At 40.0% G+C, this 21379-nt stretch overlaps 2 protein-coding genes across 3 annotated transcripts in view; both read left to right on the top strand.

Moving 5' to 3' along the window:
* The window catches only part of NBEA (neurobeachin), an 896160-nt gene that overhangs the window by 561157 nt on the left and 313624 nt on the right, over positions 1-21379 (top strand). The gene's annotated exons all lie outside the window — the stretch shown is intronic.
* On the top strand, positions 2672-3096 carry LOC103302004 (non-histone chromosomal protein HMG-17-like). Its single transcript, XM_054719736.1, has one exon. It carries the CDS (start codon positions 2682-2684, stop codon positions 2952-2954), a length of 273 nt encoding a protein of 90 aa, XP_054575711.1. The 5' UTR covers positions 2672-2681; the 3' UTR covers positions 2955-3096.

Genomic DNA, 21379 nt, shown 5'->3' with positions numbered 1-21379 from the left:
AGTCTACATTGTACTTAGGCCAGAATTATTCTGTGGTCATCCTCAGGTTTAAGGTTGTCTAGTGGAAGACTAAAAAGAACTAATACAATTATACTCCCAAAACCAATTCTAGAGCATGACTCTTCAACCTTCATCATGGTTCACATCTAAAGACTTTTGAAAGTAAATAGAAAGTAGGGAGCCAAATATGGAGGAAGTGACTGGAAAATATTCCCTGAAGTGATCTATACATATCAATAGAAAGAAGAATTACAAACCACCAAGAGGAAAATGTATTGTACATTTTTTCAAACTCTGCCTTCTAACCTATGTACAAAATATTTCTGCAAAAGAAATAGGAAAAGTCAGTAATTATTACAAAGTACCTCATCTAATAAAAATAGATGTTGAACCCTGGCAGGTGTGGCTCAGAAATTGAGCATCTTCCATGCACCCAGAAAAAGGTCACGGTTCCATTCCTGGTCAGGGTAACATGCCCAGGAGGGAGTATGTAGGAGGCAGCCTATCGGTGTTTCTCTCTGTCTCCCTCTTCCTTCTTCTCTCTCTAAAATCAATAAAAACACATTTTTAAAAACAAAGATGTTGAAAAACTTATTTGAAGACTTTTTCTATATTTTAAAGAAAGCTTTTATATTCACATATTGTAAGAACATTTATATAAAAGTAAAGAAACTCAGCCCTTCATCTGGCCCCTCTGCCTGCCTTTAAACATGTAAATGTGTTTAAGTATCTTAAAGTCGGGCGGTGTGTTAGACTAACATCCAAATGATTGAATATTTTGGTTTGTGTAGACATAGGTAAAGGTATAATTATAGCACAAACCTACAAATTTTGGAAGAGCTTCAAGAACAAATTGAAATACAATTTATTTCTTCCTCTGTATTAAACAATTACAGTATCTTAGTTTTCCTATAAATCCTATCTTAAAAATAGAAACTGCTGTAATCTTTGGTCAAAATATTTTTATATTAATTTATATTGTGGCAAAAATGTTTTAGAAACGAAAGAATATTTCATGAATGGACTTTCAGTAGGCTAGAAGTATTTGAAATAGTGATCAAAGTTTTCAGAATTTTAAAATTGTACAAGCTGAGGGAATGACCTTAAATTACTTAAGTAGGGATTATTTACATGGTTATCAAAGCACTCCCTGGTATCTGAACACTGGTCAGGTCTATCTGTTCCTGTAGTACACTATGTTTTAAGAATGTGAGCCTGAACAACCAAGATGGTGGCTTAGGTAAACACCTGTACTTGCTGCCTCTCACAACCACATCAAAACTACAACAAAGAGGCAAAACAGATATTATCCAGAACCACGGGAAAGCTGACTGAGTGGAAGTTCTACAACTAGAAGGAAAGAAAAAAAGCACATTGAGACTGGTAGGAGGTGCGGAGGTACGTGCGAAATGGGCTGGCAACTGGGTGCGTTGTTGTTTTTTTCTATCAGGAGGGAGATACAAGCTCCCAATTTCTCTGAACTCCAGTTCTGGGTGAGATTCTGGGGACCCAGACCCAGACTCTGGGGAGAAACTGGACTGTCTGGCATCGGGCCAGAACACAAGGGTGGCTTTCTCTCAGAGGTGCTCGCAGTGATCATTGTTCCTGCACTAGGCCTTGGGACACAGAGACCCGGAGACCTCTCTGGGGCAGGGCTGACTGGTAGCCATTGCTGTTTGCTCTGCCCTGGTGATTCCCTGAGACCATGCCACACCCAATTTACAACCCCACCCAAGCTGTGCACAGCGGCTTTTCCATATGAATGGCCTGTCCTTTTGCCACTTAAAACTTAACAAACTGCAGCTGGGTCAGAGAGCTCCAAAGCTTCCAAAAGAGGGCCTAAGGCCTGGCAGCAGCAGCCTGCATTGCTTCACAGCTGGGCCTCAACTGGGCACTTCTAAACCCTAAACAAAGAGGAGGAATCTGCAGATCTCTCTGTAGCTCCTGCTGGGTGGCCTCAGGCAGTGGCTGACTTCGCACCTCCTTGGAGACCCAAGAGCCAGTGTACCCAGTGGTCAGAGTGAGACCATCCAGATTACAACTCTTCACATCCATAAGAGATACATTCAGGGGGCAGACTCAGTGAGTGCCAAAGCCCCACTGAAGCAAGTCCTGCCCCATAAGGGTGTCTCCTGCACAGCAGTTCCGCCATTGTAGACACAGCTGGTCCTCACAGCCAATTGGCCTGGAGGTCAATTCCTCCCAGTGATACCAACAGCAATCAGGGGTTAACTACAACAAGACTGTGCACACAGCCCACAAAGGGGTGCACCAAGAGTGTCCACCTCAGGTAACTGGGGAGGCTGAGCCCTATAGAACACTGGGCCCTATAGGACACCTAGCACACAAGGCCACTCTATCAAGACAGGGACGCAGCCAAAATGCAGAGACTTAGAAACATATCACAAATGAAAGAAATGGAGAAAAGCAAACTACTGGATATAGTGTTCAAAACCATGGTTATAAGGTTACTCAAGAATCTTCTAGAAACCTCTGAGAAATTTAGTGAGACCCTCAAGGATATGAAAAAAGACCAATCAGAAATTAAGCATACACTGACTGAAATAAAGAATAATATACAGGAGCAGTGTGAGGAGAGGAGATCGACCCCCGAACCGAGCAAGGCCCACGCGCTGCTGAATCCCTGCTTCCCACTCAGACTTCCCGCCACCATCGCCATCATGCCCAAGAGAAAGGCTGAAGGTGATGCTAAAGGAGATAAAGCTAAGGTGAAGGACGAACCACAGAGAAGATCTGCCAGGTTATCAGCTAAACCTGCTCCTCCAAAGCCAGAGCCCAAGCCTAAAAAGGCCCCTGCAAAGAAGAGAGAGAAGGTACCAAAAGGGAAAAAGGGGAAAGCTGATGCTGGCAAAGATGGAAATAATCCTGCAGAAAATGGAGATGCCAAAAGAGACGAGGCAGAGAAAGCTGAAGGTGCTGGAGATGCCAAGTGAAGTGTGTGCATTTTTGATAACTGTGTATTTCTGGTGACTGTACAGTTTGAAATACTATTTTTTATCAAGTTTTATAAAAATGCAGAATTTTGTTTTACTTTTTTTTTTTTAAGCTATGTTGTTAGCACACAGAACACTTCATTGTTATTTTTTGGGGGAAGGACATATAGTACAATTTTTTGGGGTCAGGTCCCAATAGGTCTCTGGGCTTAAGACAGCCAAAGTCTATGCTTAAAGTGGAAAGGGAGAAAAGGACATAAAAACAAATTTTCATTTTCCCACACGACAAGGTGTTTGTGCCAAGATGGCTAATGTGTGCCAACCTCAAGAGATCCCTCCTTCCAGGAACCAAGAGGAAATTTCTCAAAACTAGAAGGGAAAGTTATCCCCCCCGCCCCATGTCAGTCCTCTTGGTTCCTGGGAGGAGGGATCTCTTGATGTTGGCACACATTAGCCATCTTGGCACAAACACCTTGTCGTGTGGGAAAACGAAAATTCGTTTTTATGTCCTTTTCTCCCTCTCCACTTTAAGCATAGACTTTGACTGTCTTAAGCCCAGAGACCTATTGGGAAGTGACCCCAAAATATTGATTTCCAGTATGTTGGGCAAGCTGGACTTTCCAGTGTCACCATTGAGATGGCATTCCTTAAAAGAGCAGCAGTTCCTTTTTAGATTGTGGGTCTAGAGATTGATATTCTCTGCCATTTGCATTTCATTTCCTGAAAGTCAGGGCTGGCTTGTGAAAATTGTTAAACAACATGCTTAATTGAAATGTCAACCCTCACTCTAAACTTTTCCTGTTCACAGCATCAGATTAAGACTTCATTAGGTTTAATAGTGGCTTTCTGATTTTGGTAGTTCATTGAAGAAGGGAGTTTGAAAATTGTTGTATACTGTTAACGATTATCTGCCCATGTCCTGCCTGAAATACCGTGATTGTTTATGAAAAGTATCTTTAATAAAGCTGGATACAGTTTGGGGGGAAAAAAAGAAAGAAAAAAGAATAATATACAGAGATCCAACAGCAGACTAAGAGGATCCCAAGAATCAAGTCAAATATTTGAAATACAAAGAAGCAAAAAACACCCAACCATAAAAGCAAGAAGAAAAAAGAATCCAAAAATATGGAGATAGCGTAAGGAGCCTCTGGGACAACTTCAGGCATACCAACATCTGAATTATGGGGGTGCCAGAAGAAGAGAAAGAGCAAGATATTGAAAACCTATTTAAAGAAATAATGACAGAAAACTTCCCCCACCTGGTGAAAGAAATAGACACACAAGTACAGGAAGTGCAGAGAACCCCAAACAAGAGGAATCCAAAGAGGACCACACCAAGGCACATCATAATTAAAATGCGAAGGGCAAAACACAAAGAGAGAATCTTAAAAGCAGCAAGAGAAAAACAGTTAGTTACCTACAAGGGAGTACCCATACGACTGTCAGCTGATTTCTCAACAGAAACTATGCAGGCCAGAAGGGAATGGCAAGAAATATTCAAAGTGATGAATAGCAAGAACCTACAACCAAGATTACTCTACCCAGCAAAGCTATCATTTAGAATTGAAGGTCAGATAAAGAGCTTCACAAATAAGAAAAAAACTAAAGGAGTTCATCACCACCAAACCAGTATTATATGAAATGCTGAAGGATAGAGGAACCAAGATGGCGACAAAGGTAAACAACTAAACGGCAGCCTCGCACAACAATTTCAAAACTACAACTAAAAGACAAAACGTCTACTATCCAGAACCACGGGAAAGCTGGCTGATTGGAAGATTTACAACTAAGGAAAGAGAAAGGAGCACAAACGCTGAAAAGCTGAGGTACGGAGGCGCATGAATCGGGCTGGTGGCGGGTGACTGGGTGCGTAGCTTTTTTTCAACCCGAAGGGAGACAAGCTCCCGATCACTCTGAAATCCAGTTTCTGGGACACGCGGGGGACCCAGATGCCTATGGAGAGAAGCTGGACTCTCGGCCATAGGGTCGGAAAGTGAGAGTGACTTTTTTGCAGAGGTGCGCCCAGCAATCATTGTTTATTGCGCTGGAGCATGGGACGCGGGGACTTGGAAAAGTGGAAAGGCAGAGATGGCTGATGGCAGACATCGCCATTTGCCACGCCCTAGCCTAGTGACGCCCTGAGACCCCGCCCTGCCCTGCCCTGAGACCCTGCCCCGCACATTCTACAAACCCGCCCAGGCTCCACACAGCAGCTATTGCATATAAATGGCCTGTTCTGTGGAAGCTTAACCGAATAAACTGCAACTCCAGTCAGACTGCTCCAAAACTGCCAAATCCCAAGCAAAGAGGAGAAAACTGTAGTTCTTGCTGTAGCTACTGCTGGGTGGCCTCAGACAGTAGCTGACCTGCACCCCATTGGAGATCCAGAAACTAGTGTATCTAGTGGTCGGTCTAAGATGACACCAGATTTCAACCACTCATAAGGGACACATTCAAGAGGCAGACTCAGTGAGCACCAAAGCCCTACTGGAACAAGTCCTGCCCCATAAACATGTCTCCAGCACAGCAATTCTTCTGTTATAGACACAGCGGGTCCTCACAGCCAATCGGCCTGGAGGTCAATTCCTCCCAGTGACACCAACAACAATCAAGACTTAACTACAACAAGGCTGTACACACAGTCCACAAAGGGGTGCACCAAGAGCATCCACCTCAGGTAACTGGAAGGCTGACCCATTGAACCAATAGAACACTTAGTACACAAAGCTACCCTACCAACTCAGGGAAGCAGCGAAAATGAGGAGGCAAGGAAACAGATCACAAATGAAAGAAATGGAGGAGAACAAACAAATGGACATGGAGTTCAAAACCACGGTTATAAGGTTTTTCAAGAATTTCATGGAAAAGGCCGATAAATTTAATGAGACCCTTGAGGATATGAAAAAGGACCAACTAGAAATTAAACATACACTGACTGAAATAAAAAATATTATACAGAAACCCAACAGCAGACTAGAGGACCACAAGAATCAAGTCAAAGATTTGGAATACAAAGAGGCAAAGGACACTCCTCCAGAGAAGCAAGAAGAGAAGAGAATTCAGAAAGTTGAAGATAGTGTAAGAAGCCTCTGGGACATCTTCAAGTGTACCAACATCAGAATTATGGGGGTGCCAGAAGAAGAGAGAGAGCAAGACGCTGGAAACCGATTTGAAGAAATAATGACCGAAAACTTCCCCCACCTGGTGAAAGAAATAGACTTACAAGTACAGGAAGCGCACAGAACCCCAAACAAGAGGAATCCAAAGAGGACCACACCAAGACACATCATAATTAAAATGCCAAGGGCAAAACACAAAGAGAGAATCTTAAAAGCAGCAAGAGAAAAACAGTTAGTTACCTACAAGGGAGCACCCATACGATTATCAGCTGATTTCTCAACAGAAACTATGCAGGCCAGAAGGGAGTGGCAAGAAATATTCAAAGTGATGAATAGCAAGAAACTACAACCAAGACTACTCTACCCAGCAAAGTTATCATTCAGAATTGAAGGGCAGATAAAGAGCTTCACAGATAAGAAAAAGCTAAAGGAATTCATCGCCACCAAACCAGTATTATATGAAATGCTGAAAGGTATTCTTTAAAAAGAGGAAAAAGAAGAAAAAAGTAAAGATAAATGTTATGAACAACAAATACATATCTATCAACAAGTGAATCTAAAAGTCAAGTGAATTAAAAATCTGAGGAACAGAATAAACTGGTGAACATAATAGAATCAGGGGCATAGAATTGGAGTGGATCGATAATTCTCAGGGGGAAAAGGGGGTCTGTGTGGGGAGCATTGGAAGAGACTGGACAAAAATCATACACCTATGGATAAGGACAGCGGGGGGGAGGTAAGGGCACAAGGGTGGGTGGGAACCGGGTGGAGGGTAGCTATGGGGGGGGGGAAGGAGAAACAATTGTAATAATCTGAACAATAAAGATTTATTAAATTTAAAAAATGAAATGCTGAAGGGTATTCTTTAAGAAGAGGAAGACAAAGAAAAAGGTAAAGATAAAAATTATGAACAACAAAGTGACAACAAATATATATCTATCAATAAGTGAATCTAAAAATCAAGTGAATAACAAATCTGATGAACAGAATAAACTGGTGAATATAATAGAATCAGGGGCATAGAAAGGGAGTGGACTGACAATTCTCAGGGGGAAGAGAGTGTGGGGGTTGCAGGAAGAGATTGGACAAAAATCTTACTCCTATGGATGAGGACAGTTGGGGGGTAAGGGCATGGGGGGGTTGAACTGGGTGGAGGGGAGCTATGGGGGGAAAAAAGAGGAACAACTGTAATAATCTGAGCAATAAGGATTTATTTTTTAAAAAAAGAATGTGAGCCTATCCTATATAATAAAAGCCTAATATGCTGTGTCCAGTCATCCATTCAACCAATCAAAGTGTAATATGCTAATGATAGACTGAGGCCACTCAGCTGCTTGCTATGATGTGCACTGACCACCAGGAGGTAGACAGTTGACTGGTCAACCAGTTGCTATGATGTGCACTGGCCACCAGGGGGCAGATGCTCTGACCAGTAGGTTAACTTGCTGCTGGGGTGGCCATTCGGGACTGAGCAAAATGGGCCAGACACACCCTGTTGCCCTCCTGCAGTCCCTCCCTGGCTGGCCAACCTCCCACATCCCTCCCCGGCCCTGATCGTGCACCGGTGGAGTCCCTCGGCTTGGCCTGTGCCCTCTCGCAATCCAGGACCCCTCAGAGGATGTCAGAGAGCTGGTTTGGGCCCAATCCCGCAGGCCAGGCCGCGGGACCCCACTGGTGCACGAATTCATGCACCAGGCCTCTAGTCGTAATATAATGTAAATGAAACTGAATTAGCAGACTTAATGTTTTAGTAAAAATATTTTAATTATTTGATTTTTTCCTTAAAATCAGTCAAATATTTTAGATTAAATTATAGTTGGACTCTCATGTGATAGATGATGTAATTAGCCATAATTTGGATTTCTTAACTTTCTCGTAAGGCAATATATTTTGAGCCACAAAACAAATAGTTAAATTTCTTTTAAATGATCAAATAATCACAATTGGATATATTTTCAAGGAAACATAAGGACAGTACTTTTATTTCATATTTACTTTGTAAAGATTTTCTTTTGATTTCATTATTAAAACTTTTGGTTGATCTTTTTCCGTTGGAAAACATCTGTAACACTGATGGAGTTTTTCATGCTTCTTAGTAATACTAATGAGTTCAATAATTTATGAGGTTGTCATGTGCAAGAGATTTGGAGTGATTTTATATACTTTCAGCCTCTGGTGATGAAATGAGATTAATAAAAACCTAGAGGCGTGTAATTTTTTTCCTGGTGTTTAATGTTTTAGTGTTATATGTATTGACTGTGTTTTTTAGGTGTTTTCTAATAGTAAAATCTCATACAAGTGCAAATTTAATTGATTACCAAGAATTTATCAGACCACAACAATGGATGAATATAAGGAAAATATTTAAAAACTCATAAATTTATCTTCTGACCTACAAGGTTTTTTTTCTTCAGGGAAAATTAGCTAGCACTGATTGAAAAAGGAGGGTTTTGTATAATACATATTTGTATTTTTAAACAAAACCTATACTAGTTAACTTTTGGTGCATTACTGATGCTTACTGATTATGCTGTCAAAGAAAAGTACAAAATCTTTGTAAGTTTGCATCTTTGTTGACTGTCAATGATCATTTCAGACTCTTTCCCTTCCATAAAATTATAGTGGAACAATGTTTCATCAAAGCATAAGATGACAAGCTCCCCATGGCTGTGATCAAAGACAACATCTTAAATAGGTCTGATCAATGATCACAAAAGAGGACAGATTGCTTCAGCTGGAGGAAAAAATAACATGGAGCAAAGATGACAAATTTAATCAGTTATTTCTTTGGCAATAAATAATAAGATATGCTGAGAATTGCAAATGAGAGCATCCTTAGGTTCCTCAGAGATGCGCCTGCTTAACACCTAATTTATTTAAGTTTGTGAAGCCACCAAGATTTGACCTTGATGAATAAAAAGCAGCTCTGTAATGAATCTGGAATTAAATTAGTTTTGATGCTATATGTATGCCTACTGTAATTTGTTACTTGCAGTAATCAAAAAAATAAGAAAAGCACTCAGGATAAAAATATATTAATGCAATAATCCAGTTGTTGAAAAAGAAGCATTAAATTATCTGACTTCATATTTTTTCTGATTTAGTTTTTAAAGAGTTAACAGTTCTATTTGAGAAAGGTGATTTTATTTTTTAACCCAATAACCTATGTTTGTATTATGTTGAGACCCTAGCAAATGTTTTATTATTGGTCATTGATAAGTCCATTTTAGTTGGTGTATTATTAATTGACTCTCCATGTCTGTAATGAATAGATAATCAAATTATGGCTTAAATGATTTTTTGAAATGTTAATGGTGTAAATTTTTTAAAAGAGAGGGAGAGAAAGACAAGCAGGGAATAATCTTTCAGCTTGTTGTGGTGCCAGTGTCACATATTTCATTTCATTACAGATGTTCCTCTTTTTTCCCCTCATTGTGCTCCTTCACCTGGTCCCCACCTCACCCCTTCACCACCCTATTGTCTGTGTCTTTAGATAAGATCTTTGGTTAATCTCTTCCCTCCCTCCGCCCTTCCCTCTGAGATTCCTCAGTCTATTCCATGCTTCCATGCCTCTGATTCTATTTTATTCACCAGTTTATTTGTTCATTATATTTCTTGTTCATTTATTTTTATTTTAGACTTGATTGTTGATAGACATGTATTTGTTGCCATTTTATTATTCATACTTTTTATCTGTTCTCCTCCTCCTCCTCCTCCTCCTCCTCTTCCTTCTTCTTCCTTCTTCTTTCTTTTTCTTCTTCTACTTTTTAAAGAATACTCTTCAACATTTTGTGTAATGCTGGTTTATGGAGATGAGCTCCTTTAACTTTTGATTGTCTGTGAAGCTCTGACCATCAATTCTAAATGATAGCTTTGCTGGGTAGAGTAATTTTGGTTGTAGGTCCTTACTTTTCATCACTTTGAATATTTCTTGCCATTCCCTTCTAGCCTACAAAGTCTCTGTTGAGAAATCAGCTGAAAATCAAATGGGTGCTCCCTTGTAGGTAACTAGCTGCTTTTCTCTTGCTGCTTTTAAGATTCTCTCTTTGTCTTTAATCTTTGGCATTTTAATTATGATGTGTCTTGGTGTGGGCCTCTTTGGATTCCTCTTGTTTGGGACTCTCTGTGCTTCCTGTACTTGTAAGTCTATTTCTTTCACCAGGTGGGGGAAGTTTTCTGTCATTATTTCTTCAAATAGGTTTTCAATATCTTGCTCTCTCTCTTCTTTTTCTGACACCCCCACAATTCAAATGTTGGTACACTTGAAGTTGTCCCTGAGGCTTCTTACACTATCTTCATATTTTTGGATTCTTTTTTCTTTTTGCTCTTCTGATTGGGTATTTTTTGCTTCCTCATATTCCAAATCCCTGATTTGATTCTCAGAATCCTCTACTCTACTGTTGAATTCTTATAAATTATTATTTATTTCAGTTAATATATGCTTAATTTCTGACTGGTCCTTTTTCATGCCTTTGACATTCTCACTAAGATCCTTGAAAGTCGCATGAAAATCCTTGAGTAAACCTCTGTATCCAGTAGTTTGCTTTCTTCCATTTCTTTCATTTGTGACATGTTTCTTTGTCTCTGCATTTTGGCTGCTTCCCTGTGTTTGTTTCTATGTATTACATAGAGCTGCTATGTCTCCTGGAATTGGCAGAGTGGCCTTGAGTAGTAGCTGTCCCATAGGGCCCAGTGGCTTAGCCTCCCCAGTCACCTGAGCTGGGCACTCTAGATGTGCCCCTGTGTGGACTGTGTGCACAGTCTTGTTGTAGTTGAGCCTTGATTGTTGGTGATGTCACTCCAGGCCAATTGCCTGTGAGGACCCGCTGGTACTACAGTGGGAGAGCTGCTGTGCAGGAGACACCCCTATGGAGAACCACTTGCTTCAGTGGGGCTTTGGTGTCTTTTGTGGATGTGTAGAGTTGTAGTCTACTGTGTTTTGAAGCTGTCCACCAGTGTACTGGCTCTAGGGTCTCCAGGGAGGTGCAAAGTCAGCCCCTGCCTGGGCTCCTCAGCAGGAGTTACAGAGGGATCTTCAGACGGCTCTTTGCTATTTGTATTGGTCTTGGAGGTGCCTAGGCGAGGCCCAGCTGTGAAGCAAGGCAGGCCGGTGCTAGTGCCAGGTCTTGGGCTTTTTTTGTTTTGTTTTAATCCTCACCTGAGGATATTTTTTTCCATTGAAAGAGAGTGGAAAAGACAGAGGGAAATATTGATGTGAGAGAAGCACATCAATTGGTTGCCTCCTGCATGAGCCCCAACCAGGGCCCAGGCAGAGAAAGAGCCTGCAACCGAGATATGTGTCCTTGACCAGAATCTAACCTGGAACCCTTCGGTCCACAGGCCGATGCTCTATCCCTATGCTCTGTCCATTGAGCCAAACTGGCTAAAGTCAGGTCTTGGGCATTTTATTGATAGGTTTGGGGCATGCTGTCACCAGCTGTAGCTTGTTTGAGAGATTTTAGCAAAGTCTGAAGCCTGAGCCAAGACAGTCCATTCATATGAAAAAGCTGCTGCAAACAGCTTGGTTGGGGCTGCAAATTGGATGGGCCAGGGACTCAGGAAATCCCCAGGGTGGAGCAAGCATATCTGATGGAGACTCAGATATGGCTGTCAACCAGCCCTGCAAAAGGGGAGTTTTCAGCAGGGGACTAATTATCCCTGCGAGCACCTCTGTCTGGAAGAAAGGAGCACCTCTGTCTGGAAGAAAGCCGCCCTAGAGTTCCTGCCCCAATGCCAGACAACCCAGCTCCTCCTTCTATATGTCTGGGTCCCCCAAAGACGCCCGTTGCTGGTAGTCTAGGTAAGTTCATGTGTGGGCCCTTTAAATGGTACACCTGGGTCTACAGTAGCCTCCATGTCATGCAACCACAATCCATACTGGTTTTTACAGACCGTAGTTGAGGGGACTTCTCTTCCCAGCTCTGGAATCCTGGGCTGGAGGTCTGGTGTGGGACTGGGATTTCTAGCTCCTCATGGGCAGCCCCTCCAGAGATGATCTCCCTCCCAGTTAAAAAAACAGCACACATGGGTGTCTGGCCAGCCCGTCCTGCACCTCTGCACCTCCTACTAGTCTCAGTGTGCTTTCTTCTTTACTTCTCTAGTTGTAGGACTTCCATTCAGCCAGCTTTCAGGTAGTTCTGAATGATGGTTATTCTGTATTCAAATCCCAGTAGTAGCAAGGTTAAAAACTCCTGGTGCCGTGGAAAGAAAGAAATGGTTATCTTAGAGGAAGGTAGCAGTTCATAAAAGAGCATTGGGAAGATAGTGACTAACTCAGTGTAGTGAGTGGGTCAGAATCAACTTCAGAGAATTAATTACTTATGAAGTACCTCGAGAGAACATCAGGAATTTACTAGGTCAGCAAGGAAGGGCAGAGGTAATAACAGTAATGACCAAGTTGTAATTGTGATGTGGTTGTGGAAGGTGGCGAGTACAGGCTCACATATTTTTAATACCATGGCCTTCATCCTGTGGTTTTCATAATCTCTTAAAATAACCAAAATATGTTATATAATACTGTTACAAAAATGCTTATAAAATACCTTTTACAGATTTTGTATAGCATTTTTATATCAACAAAGATTTAACAGCTCTTCTGTTTTTATGTTGATGCTTCAGATTGCAGGGCTTTAAACAGATTTGGGGAAATTAAGTGATTTTATTCATTTAAAAGCATTTATTTCCACTAATAGTGCACAAGGATCCCTTTTCTCCACATCCTGGCCAGTACTTGTTTGTTGATTTTTTTATAATAGCCATTCTGTCACGTGTGAGGTGATTCCTCATTGTGGCTTTAATTTGCATCTCTCTGATAATTAGTTACATTCAGCATTTTTTCATATGTCTGTTGACCCTCTGAATGTCCTCTTTGGAGAAGTGTCTGAGGGATGGGTGGGTGTCTAAGAGACTGGATGAAAGAAGGTGACGAGGTTAGTTGAAAACTCTATACATAATGCATAGACACAGACACCGTTGTGGTGATAGCTAGAGGGAAAGGGTGGTAGTTAGGTGGAGGTGGGCAAAGGGATGAAAATGGGATGGAAAGAAACTTTGCTTGGGACAATGAGCACACAGTGTCGTGTGTAGATGATGTTTAAACGAGCTGTACACTCGAAACTGTATGGTTTTGTGAACCAAAGTAACCCCAATAAATTCAATAAAAATAATAAAAATAGAAATGAATAAAGAAAAGCATTTATTGATTATTTTTTACATGCCGTGCATGTGCTAGATGCTGGACTCAAAGACTGAGAAACAGTTTCTACCTTACAATAGCACATAGTTTAGTGTAATGCTTCCCAGTGCATGTGGAAGTCAGGGTTTGGTACTGACCGCTAATGGTTATAGACCGTGAATGCACAGGACAGCTCCCCCAGAACAAACACAACAACCAAACTCCAACCCCAGATCCCAGTAGTAGCAAGGTTAAAAACTCCTGGTGTCGTGGAAAGAAAGAAATGGTTATCTTAGAGGAAGGTAGCAGTTCATACAAGAGCATTGGGAAGGTAGTGACTAACTCAGTGTAGTGAGTGGGTCAGAATCAACTTCAGAGAATTAATTACTTATGAAGTACCTCGAGAGAACATCAGGAATTTACTAGGTCAGCAAGGAAGGGCAGAGGTAATAACAGTAATGACCAAGACATAGAGGTATCAAAAGGCCTAACTTACTACTTTAAGTAGCCTCAATATTTTGCAGTTGGTAACAGGTTACTTTGTAAAGATTTCAGAATATGTTTTGACTTTAGATGTTTCATATTCTTGTACAAAAGAAACCCAATGAGAACAGGAATTATACAGAGTGGGGCAAAAGTAGGTTGATAGTTGTTTGTCTGGAAAATAATACAGTAATTAAGAAATAAGAATACAAGAATAAACTTTGTTTCATGGACTCACAACTATAAACCTACTTTTGCTCCACCCTGTATCTTCTATCTATTCCACTTAGAGCATCCACATTAATATAATTTTATGCACTTTAGTTGCTATTTTTAATTGATAATTGATTGATTTAAGGTTTATACACAGTATTTTATCCACCGTAATTCATCATTTTCAGTAGCAGCATTGAAGGATATGATTTCTATGGAATAGGTCTATTGAGTATGGTATTTTCAAATTCTGAAGTATAATTTTGTCTGTACTTTATTCCACTCAGAGCATCAAAAGCTGTTAAAGATAAGGAACTGATGAAATTATATTAATGTATTTATTGCTGAGTGGCATGGAACTGTTTATAATCATGCTTATATTTTTAGACTAATTTTTTATAATGTGTACACACCATTGCATTTATAAATAACTAGAGACCCGGTGCACAAAATTTGTGCACTGGGAAGGGGTGATCCTCAGCCCAGCCTCAACCTCTCCAATCTGGGACCCCTTGGGGGATGTCCGATGGCTGGTTTAGGCCTGAACCCATAGGGATCGGGCCTAAACCGGCAGTTGGACATCCCTCTCACAATCCAGGACTGCTGGCTCCTAACCGCTCGCCTGCCTGCTTGCCTTATTGCCCCTAACCACTTCTGCCTGCCAGCCTGATCACCCCTTATCCACTCCCCTGCCAGCCTGATCAATGCCTAACTGCTCCCCTGCCAGCCCAATTGCCCCCAACTGCCCCGCTTACCCCCAACTGCCCTCCCCTGCAGGCCTGGTCACCCATAACTACCCTCCCCTGCCAGCCTGATCACCCCCAACTGCCGTCCCCTGCAGGCCTGGTCCCCCCCAACTGCCCTCCCCTGCAGGCCCAGTCGCCCCCAACTGCCCTCCCCTGCAGACCTAGTCCCCAACTGCCCTCCCCTGCTGACCTGCCTGCCCCCAACTGCCCTCTCCTGCTGATCTGGTCATCCCTAACTACCATCCCCTGCCAGCTATCTTGTGGCAGCCATCTTGTGACCACATGGGGGCGGCCATTTTGTGACCACATGGGAATGGCCATCTTGTGTGAGGGTGTGAGGGTCAATTTGCATATTACCTATTTATTATATAGGATTATTATACAACATGATAAATATATTCATCAAGATGTATTAAAAATGCTGTGTGAGCTCAGTGAAGGGGGCTGTTTAACTGAAGAAATAAATTCTAGCTAGACTTGAAAAGATGAACCGAGATCCTCTCAAGCCTATAACTGGGAGAGTGGAAATGTGGAGAAAGGGACTGCACAAGCTACAATAAAATGTAGAGGGACTGGAAAATGGTGCTGTGTAATGAAACAGAGGACAGTATGGGGAGATTGTATGAAGATGAAACTAAGAAGGCTGTTTGGAGTCATATTGTGAAGGTATTCATAAGGAGAGCCATTAGAGGATTTTTATATGGGAGGATGATAAACCATAGAAATTAATTAATATGCTAATTATTAAAATGGCAGATCCAGCAAAAATTCAATTTAAATATCATTCTTATACAGTGTGTTGCTATAGATAAATTGGAATTTTTTTAACTGCAAGAGCATTATTGAACATTTCCTGACTACATTTACCTGTTACATTTTGACCTACTCCTATAGCCTGTCATCTATAAAGGTATATCAATACAATTATCTTAGAGTCATTTATAGGGTGTGTATTGTGTCATTTAGGAAAACACATTTTTATTTTTTTTAATTTTATTTTGTTGTTTAAAGTATTACAAATAGTAGTACATATGTCTCCTTTTTTCCCCAAACGCCCTAGCCAGTTTGGCTCAGTGGATAGAGCATTGGCCTGCGGACTGAAAGGTCCCGGGTTTGATTCTGGCCAAAGGGCACATGCCCAGGTTGCAGGCTTGATCCCCAGTGGAGGGCATGCAGGAGGCAGCCAATCAATGATTCTCATCACTGATGTTTCTATCTCTCTCTCTCCCTCTCCCTTCCTCTCTGAAATCAATAAAAATATATTAAAACAAAACACATTTTTAAATGGTTTTGGTGCTTTTAAAATGCTTTAAATAACCTATATCTCTGCTTTTCCATTTTTTTTAAGTGGAGAAATGTTTTTGTTAATTACCTATTTTTTCCATGTCTCTGAGTAATTTACTTATTTATCCAAAACATCTCCTACCTCCATTTCCCAGGGTTTTAAAATCAATTTTCCATAATGAATTTTGCAACAGGTTTTAAAAAGAAAATTCAAGCATCATTCCCCAGGTTAATGCCACCTACTGTTAGAGGACATCTACTCCACCCTCTCAGCCCTCATTCAGGTTGTCCAGTTCATCTTTCCTTTCATTCCAAGAGCTGCCAAAACTTTCTCCCTTCCATTCTGCTGTTCAGCTGTCAGCTACACCTCTTCACTCATGTTGCAAGGTTTCTCTCCTTTGTTCTTGTTTCTCTGTCTCTTCCCCTTCTTTTCTCCCTTCCCTTCCTTCCCGTCTCCCTTTCTTCTTGAAAACAAACATGCTCATTGTAGAAAATCTAAAAAAAGTCCAAAAAACTTTAAAAGGGGGAAAAGGAGATCACTGATAGACAATCATGTAAATGTAGCTGTCTTTATCATTCTTGATGTATTTATTTCATGCTAGTCTTTTTCTAAGTATATTGTAACATAAGGAGCAAACACTATGCTATGTGCTCAATTGTAAAGATGAATAATGCATCATCTCAGCTCTTTATGCTATCGAGAGGTTCTAAACTGAGCAAAGTTTTCTATATGTTTTAGCATTTTTCTATATGTTTTAGCATTTTTCTGTAAGTCGTGTGATTTTTAATATAATGAAATTCTACTTAAAATATTTAAAACCACATTAAGTAATATTCACTTTAAAAATGTATAATCTATATTTACCATCATGTATATTCTTAAAATATGGCTTATCAAATTTCCTTTAAAAAGCACAGAATGCAGTTTTCTACTTTCACTCCATTAAGAAGATTATTAAGTTAGCATTTCATACTTATATAGTACTGCATTTAAATTGAATAATAGTTTCTTGCACCTTTTTAATTGCATTTTTTTCTGTTTAAAAATGCTGTTTATGAATATCTGCTTTGTTGGTCTTCTCTAAGAAATATTGCTTATGTGTGAATATTTTAAATTAGGAATAAATGAAATTCCGTTTTTGCTGTCAGACCCAAATTATAAAAATGCATTGCATGTCTTTGAAAATCAGTATACTCTATTAGCAGGCCTGTCAATATAAAAAGTGCATTCCATTTCCACCTCTTGCTCTAATAACCTTTTCTGTGTTACTCTGAGGCAGTTCACATAATCAGAGTATATTGTCAGCTTACTGGAGTTGGGGAAGCATGAAATGAAAATCACGTTAATATTGATCCAATTCTTTTACTTGCAAGTGTCCTTGATGTCCTTTTCCACTGAGCAATAACTGTTGATGTTAGGTAGCCATTTAAAAAAATTCTTATAGTCTTGTAAATTATTTACAAGCATAACTAATCTGAATAAGAATTTACTACTGAGAATAATTTATAAGAATATTTCACCGTAATTAGTGCCCATATTGCTAGTTCTACATGTTTACTATACCACTGAAATATTTTCCTCAAGCTTTTCAGAGAAAACCCTATCTGTAGACATAATGTCTATGTCTAGTTAAAAGCAAATAAATGTCTATACAAGTTCCTCATTGGTAAAAACACAAATGATGCAGTACTCTAATTTTATGTGATATATGATGTGCTAAAATGGACTATATAAGAAGCATTAGTTACTGACTCAGGTAAGGATTACCATTTCTGAATCAAGTTTATTATAAATTTAAAGTAGTTTAGGTCCTAGGTTTTTAATTTTATGGTAGTTTAGATAATATCTATTTTGCATTATTCACTATATTCTCTGTTAATATAAAATGAATTGAAGTGGGAGTTATGGTTAAATTCAATGCATTCAACCTAAAATACCCACAAATAAGAAAACAGGAACTTGATGTCTAAATTGTCCAGATTTTTTATCTATATTTATTAAATTTAATCAATAACTACTTAGATTTTTACTTAAAGTGTGTTTGAAACAACAAATAGGAACTATTTGAATAGAAAGTCTACTTCATTTATCAAAATACTTGCTTTCTTCAAATGATTTTGTTGATAAAGTGAGTGAGGCTCCTGGCTCAGCATCAGGTATAACAGAGGGAAAAAAAAACTTGAGACTTCTAGTCATTCTTTCTAATAGTGTTTTTACTCAGTATTACTAACAGTTTTTACTATTAGGATTTTTCTACTGAAGTATCTATTTGCTTTTTAATCCTGTTCTATATAGAAAAGGATTATTTTAGTCTTTAGTCATCATTCAATAGGTCTGTCCTTTGTGTATTTATTATTTATGCTTCTTAAAAAAGGAAGTATTATGCCTATGCTACAAAGTCAAACACAAAATTTAATTTTGAATTTAAATTATTTACAAATCAAAGTATTTGCTTTTTAGTAAGCAGTTGTTACAGTACAGTGTGTTCTATGTATGCATCCACTGCTTTTATCTCACTTTAAGTTTGGCATAAAACATTTTTTAGTGATGGGTTTCTTAATATAATATTAACCACTAGAGGCCCAGTGCACAAAATTTGTGCAGGGGGTGGGGGGGGATGTCCCTCAGCCCAGCCTGTACCCTCTCAAATCTGGGACATCCCTCTTACAATCCAGGACTGCTGGCTCCTAACCGCTTGACTGCCTGCCTGCCTGATTGCCCCTAACCCCTAACCAATTCTGCCTGCCAGCCTGATCACCCCCTAACCACTCCCCTGCCAACCTGATTGATGCCTAACTGCTTCCCTGCTGGCCTGATTGCCCCTAATTGCCCTCCCCTGCCAGCTTGGTCACTTCTAACTGCCCTCCCCTGCTGCCTTGGTCACCCCCAACTGCCCTCCCCTGCTGCCCTGGTCACCCCCAACTGCCCTCCCCTGCAGGCCTTGGTCCCCCCCAACTGCCTTCCCCTGCAGGCCTTGTCCCTCCCAACTGTCCTCCCCTGCCAGCCTTGTCACCCCCAACTGCCCTCCCCTGCAGGCCCGGTCACCCCTAACTGCGCTCCCCTGCAGGCCTGATCCCTCCTAACTTCCCTCCCCTGTGGCCATGTTGTGGCGGCCATCTTGTGTCCACATGAGGGCAGCCATCTTGTGTGTTGGAGTGATGGTCAATTTGCATATTACCTCTTTACTATATAGGATTCTTTTATTTTTGAAATGTTCAAAATTATAAACTTCTCAGTAAATAGATAGATCTATATATATTAATGGCTGGTGGCCTGGTGCATGGATTCGTGCACATTGAAAGGAAATTAATTAGAAGAAATATTTTAATATTGCTGTTCACCCTTTCTCTATAATAGAAGTGTCAACCAAATTCATAATCGACAATGACAGATCGAAAGACAAGCATGCAATTGGCAACAGTGAGAGCTTTATATGTATCTCGCATGCGTGAGTCAACATTTATTTTTAAACTAGAGGCCTGATGCACAAAACTTGTGCAAGGGACTTGGCCCTCACAGCTGCAGCAGCTGCCTCAGCCCTTGTAGCCCCAACTTCATCTGGAAGGTTGTTTGGCTGTCTGGTCTAATTAGCATATTACGCTTTTATTATTATAGACTGCCAGTGCGCATTATATGTACCGGCTGGTTGGATGGTCAGATGGTCGGATGTACATACGGTCGGTTACTTAGCCTTTTATATATATTGATAGATGAGACCATGTCACCATGTCTAATGTAATTAGTTGAAAGGTATATTGATCTTAAAATTCTTTCCTTTTAATTAACATTAAATAATATCATTAGAGTTACTAAAAGTACTGTTTTGTAAAGGTATTTATTGCTCTGATTTGAGTTTTAATGAGAAAAAGTTATCTTTACAATTCCCCAAAGTATTCATATGTCATTAATACTTCTAAAAGAAAGTAGGTTTGAAAATGAAGTTTAGCATTTTATCTTATACCATATAGGGATAATTTTGTCAAAATACTTTTTAAAAGCTAAAATATATTATAGAATGGTAGATATTATAAAGAACTTGTTCAGAAAAGATTGTCATCTTATGAACTGGTTTCCAGATGTTTAGAAACTATCAGATTTCCTGACATCTTAGATTTAGATAAATTTAAGATGAGACTAAATTTTTATCCTGTATGTCTCCTTCCCATGATGGAAGAGAAGTATGGATTAAATGCATTACATGTATATAAAATTTTGGTATCAACTTTGTTGAGAAAGCAATTCTTTCCCTTCAAATACCCAAGATATTAAAAGTTTTTATATTCTTAAGATACCCATATACAAAATTAAAACCGAGTGTCAAATACATTTATGCTTATTTAATTTTATTTAATCATATTTTAAATGGATAATATAATTATTGGGGAGGACAATTTTTAATGTAAGCTATTTTCAATTTCACAAACACCTTATGGCACCTGTCTATGTGCTGTCTGCACGGAGTATCCAATCTAGTGGAGAAGTTAAAGGCTTATATTGCATTGTAGTGAATATAAACAGTGTTATAACAGCATGGTGGAAGGAAGAAGATTAATCCCAACTGTTACGGGTTTATTCTATTTTTCTCTTTGTGCATTAGCCACACATACAGGATGTCCCCAAAAAATGTATACACACTTTAACAGCTGGTAGCTCAATTTTGAAAATAAAGTATATTTTAATAAACCCTGCCTTTAAAATTATTCAAAGTGTGTGTATATATTTTTGGGGTACACCCTATGTAAGTTATGGCTTACCTTTTGTTATAAAATACTTTTTTTTTTATTAGTATAGATGTTTTAAAGTTGACTATAGAAAAATTTCTTAAAGAGAAAATGACTACTATGTAGCATTTTTGTTTACATGAACTGTTTATATTTATCAATGGAAAAAGACATGATGGACATATAAATAAAATAATTTCTTTACTTTTGTTTGTCCAGACTTTGCTTATAGATATTTTCTTTGAATATTATAAGGATAAGTTAATGTCTCTAGTTTGTCATGTCTATATTTTAACTTATACTTATTTAAAATAACAACAGAAGTATTTTAAATGACAATAATACAATTATAGTAGTAACTAGAGGCCCAGTGCACGAATTCGTGCACGGGTGGGGTCCAGCCGGCCTGGCCCCAATCGGGGCAGATCAGGGTTGGGCCTGTTGGGAGGAGGGGATGGTAGGAGGCTGGCCGGCCAGCCCACCCCGATCAGGGTGGGATCAGGGCCTGACTGGCTGGGGGAAGGGGCTGCAGGTGATTGGCTGGCGGGCCCCACCCCTGATTGGGGTAGGGCGTGCCAATCAGGGGCCAGCGGCCTGGGGTAGGGTCCATGGGTGGTTGGCTGGCTGGCCCTACCCCTGACTGGGGTGGGGGGGCTGATCTGGGGTGGAGCTGGGAGGAGGAGG

The sequence above is a fragment of the Eptesicus fuscus genome, chromosome 8 (genome assembly GCF_027574615.1).
Source record: "Eptesicus fuscus isolate TK198812 chromosome 8, DD_ASM_mEF_20220401, whole genome shotgun sequence".
Classification (NCBI taxonomy): domain Eukaryota; kingdom Metazoa; phylum Chordata; class Mammalia; order Chiroptera; family Vespertilionidae; genus Eptesicus; species Eptesicus fuscus.
This window is presented reverse-complemented; position numbering and strand designations above follow the sequence as displayed.

What these genes read in the sequence shown, in the direction of transcription:
- LOC103302004 (XM_054719736.1), top strand. Translation starts at nt 2,682, where the DNA reads ATGCCCAAGAGAAAGGCTGAAGGTGATGCTAAAGGAGATAAAGCTAAG.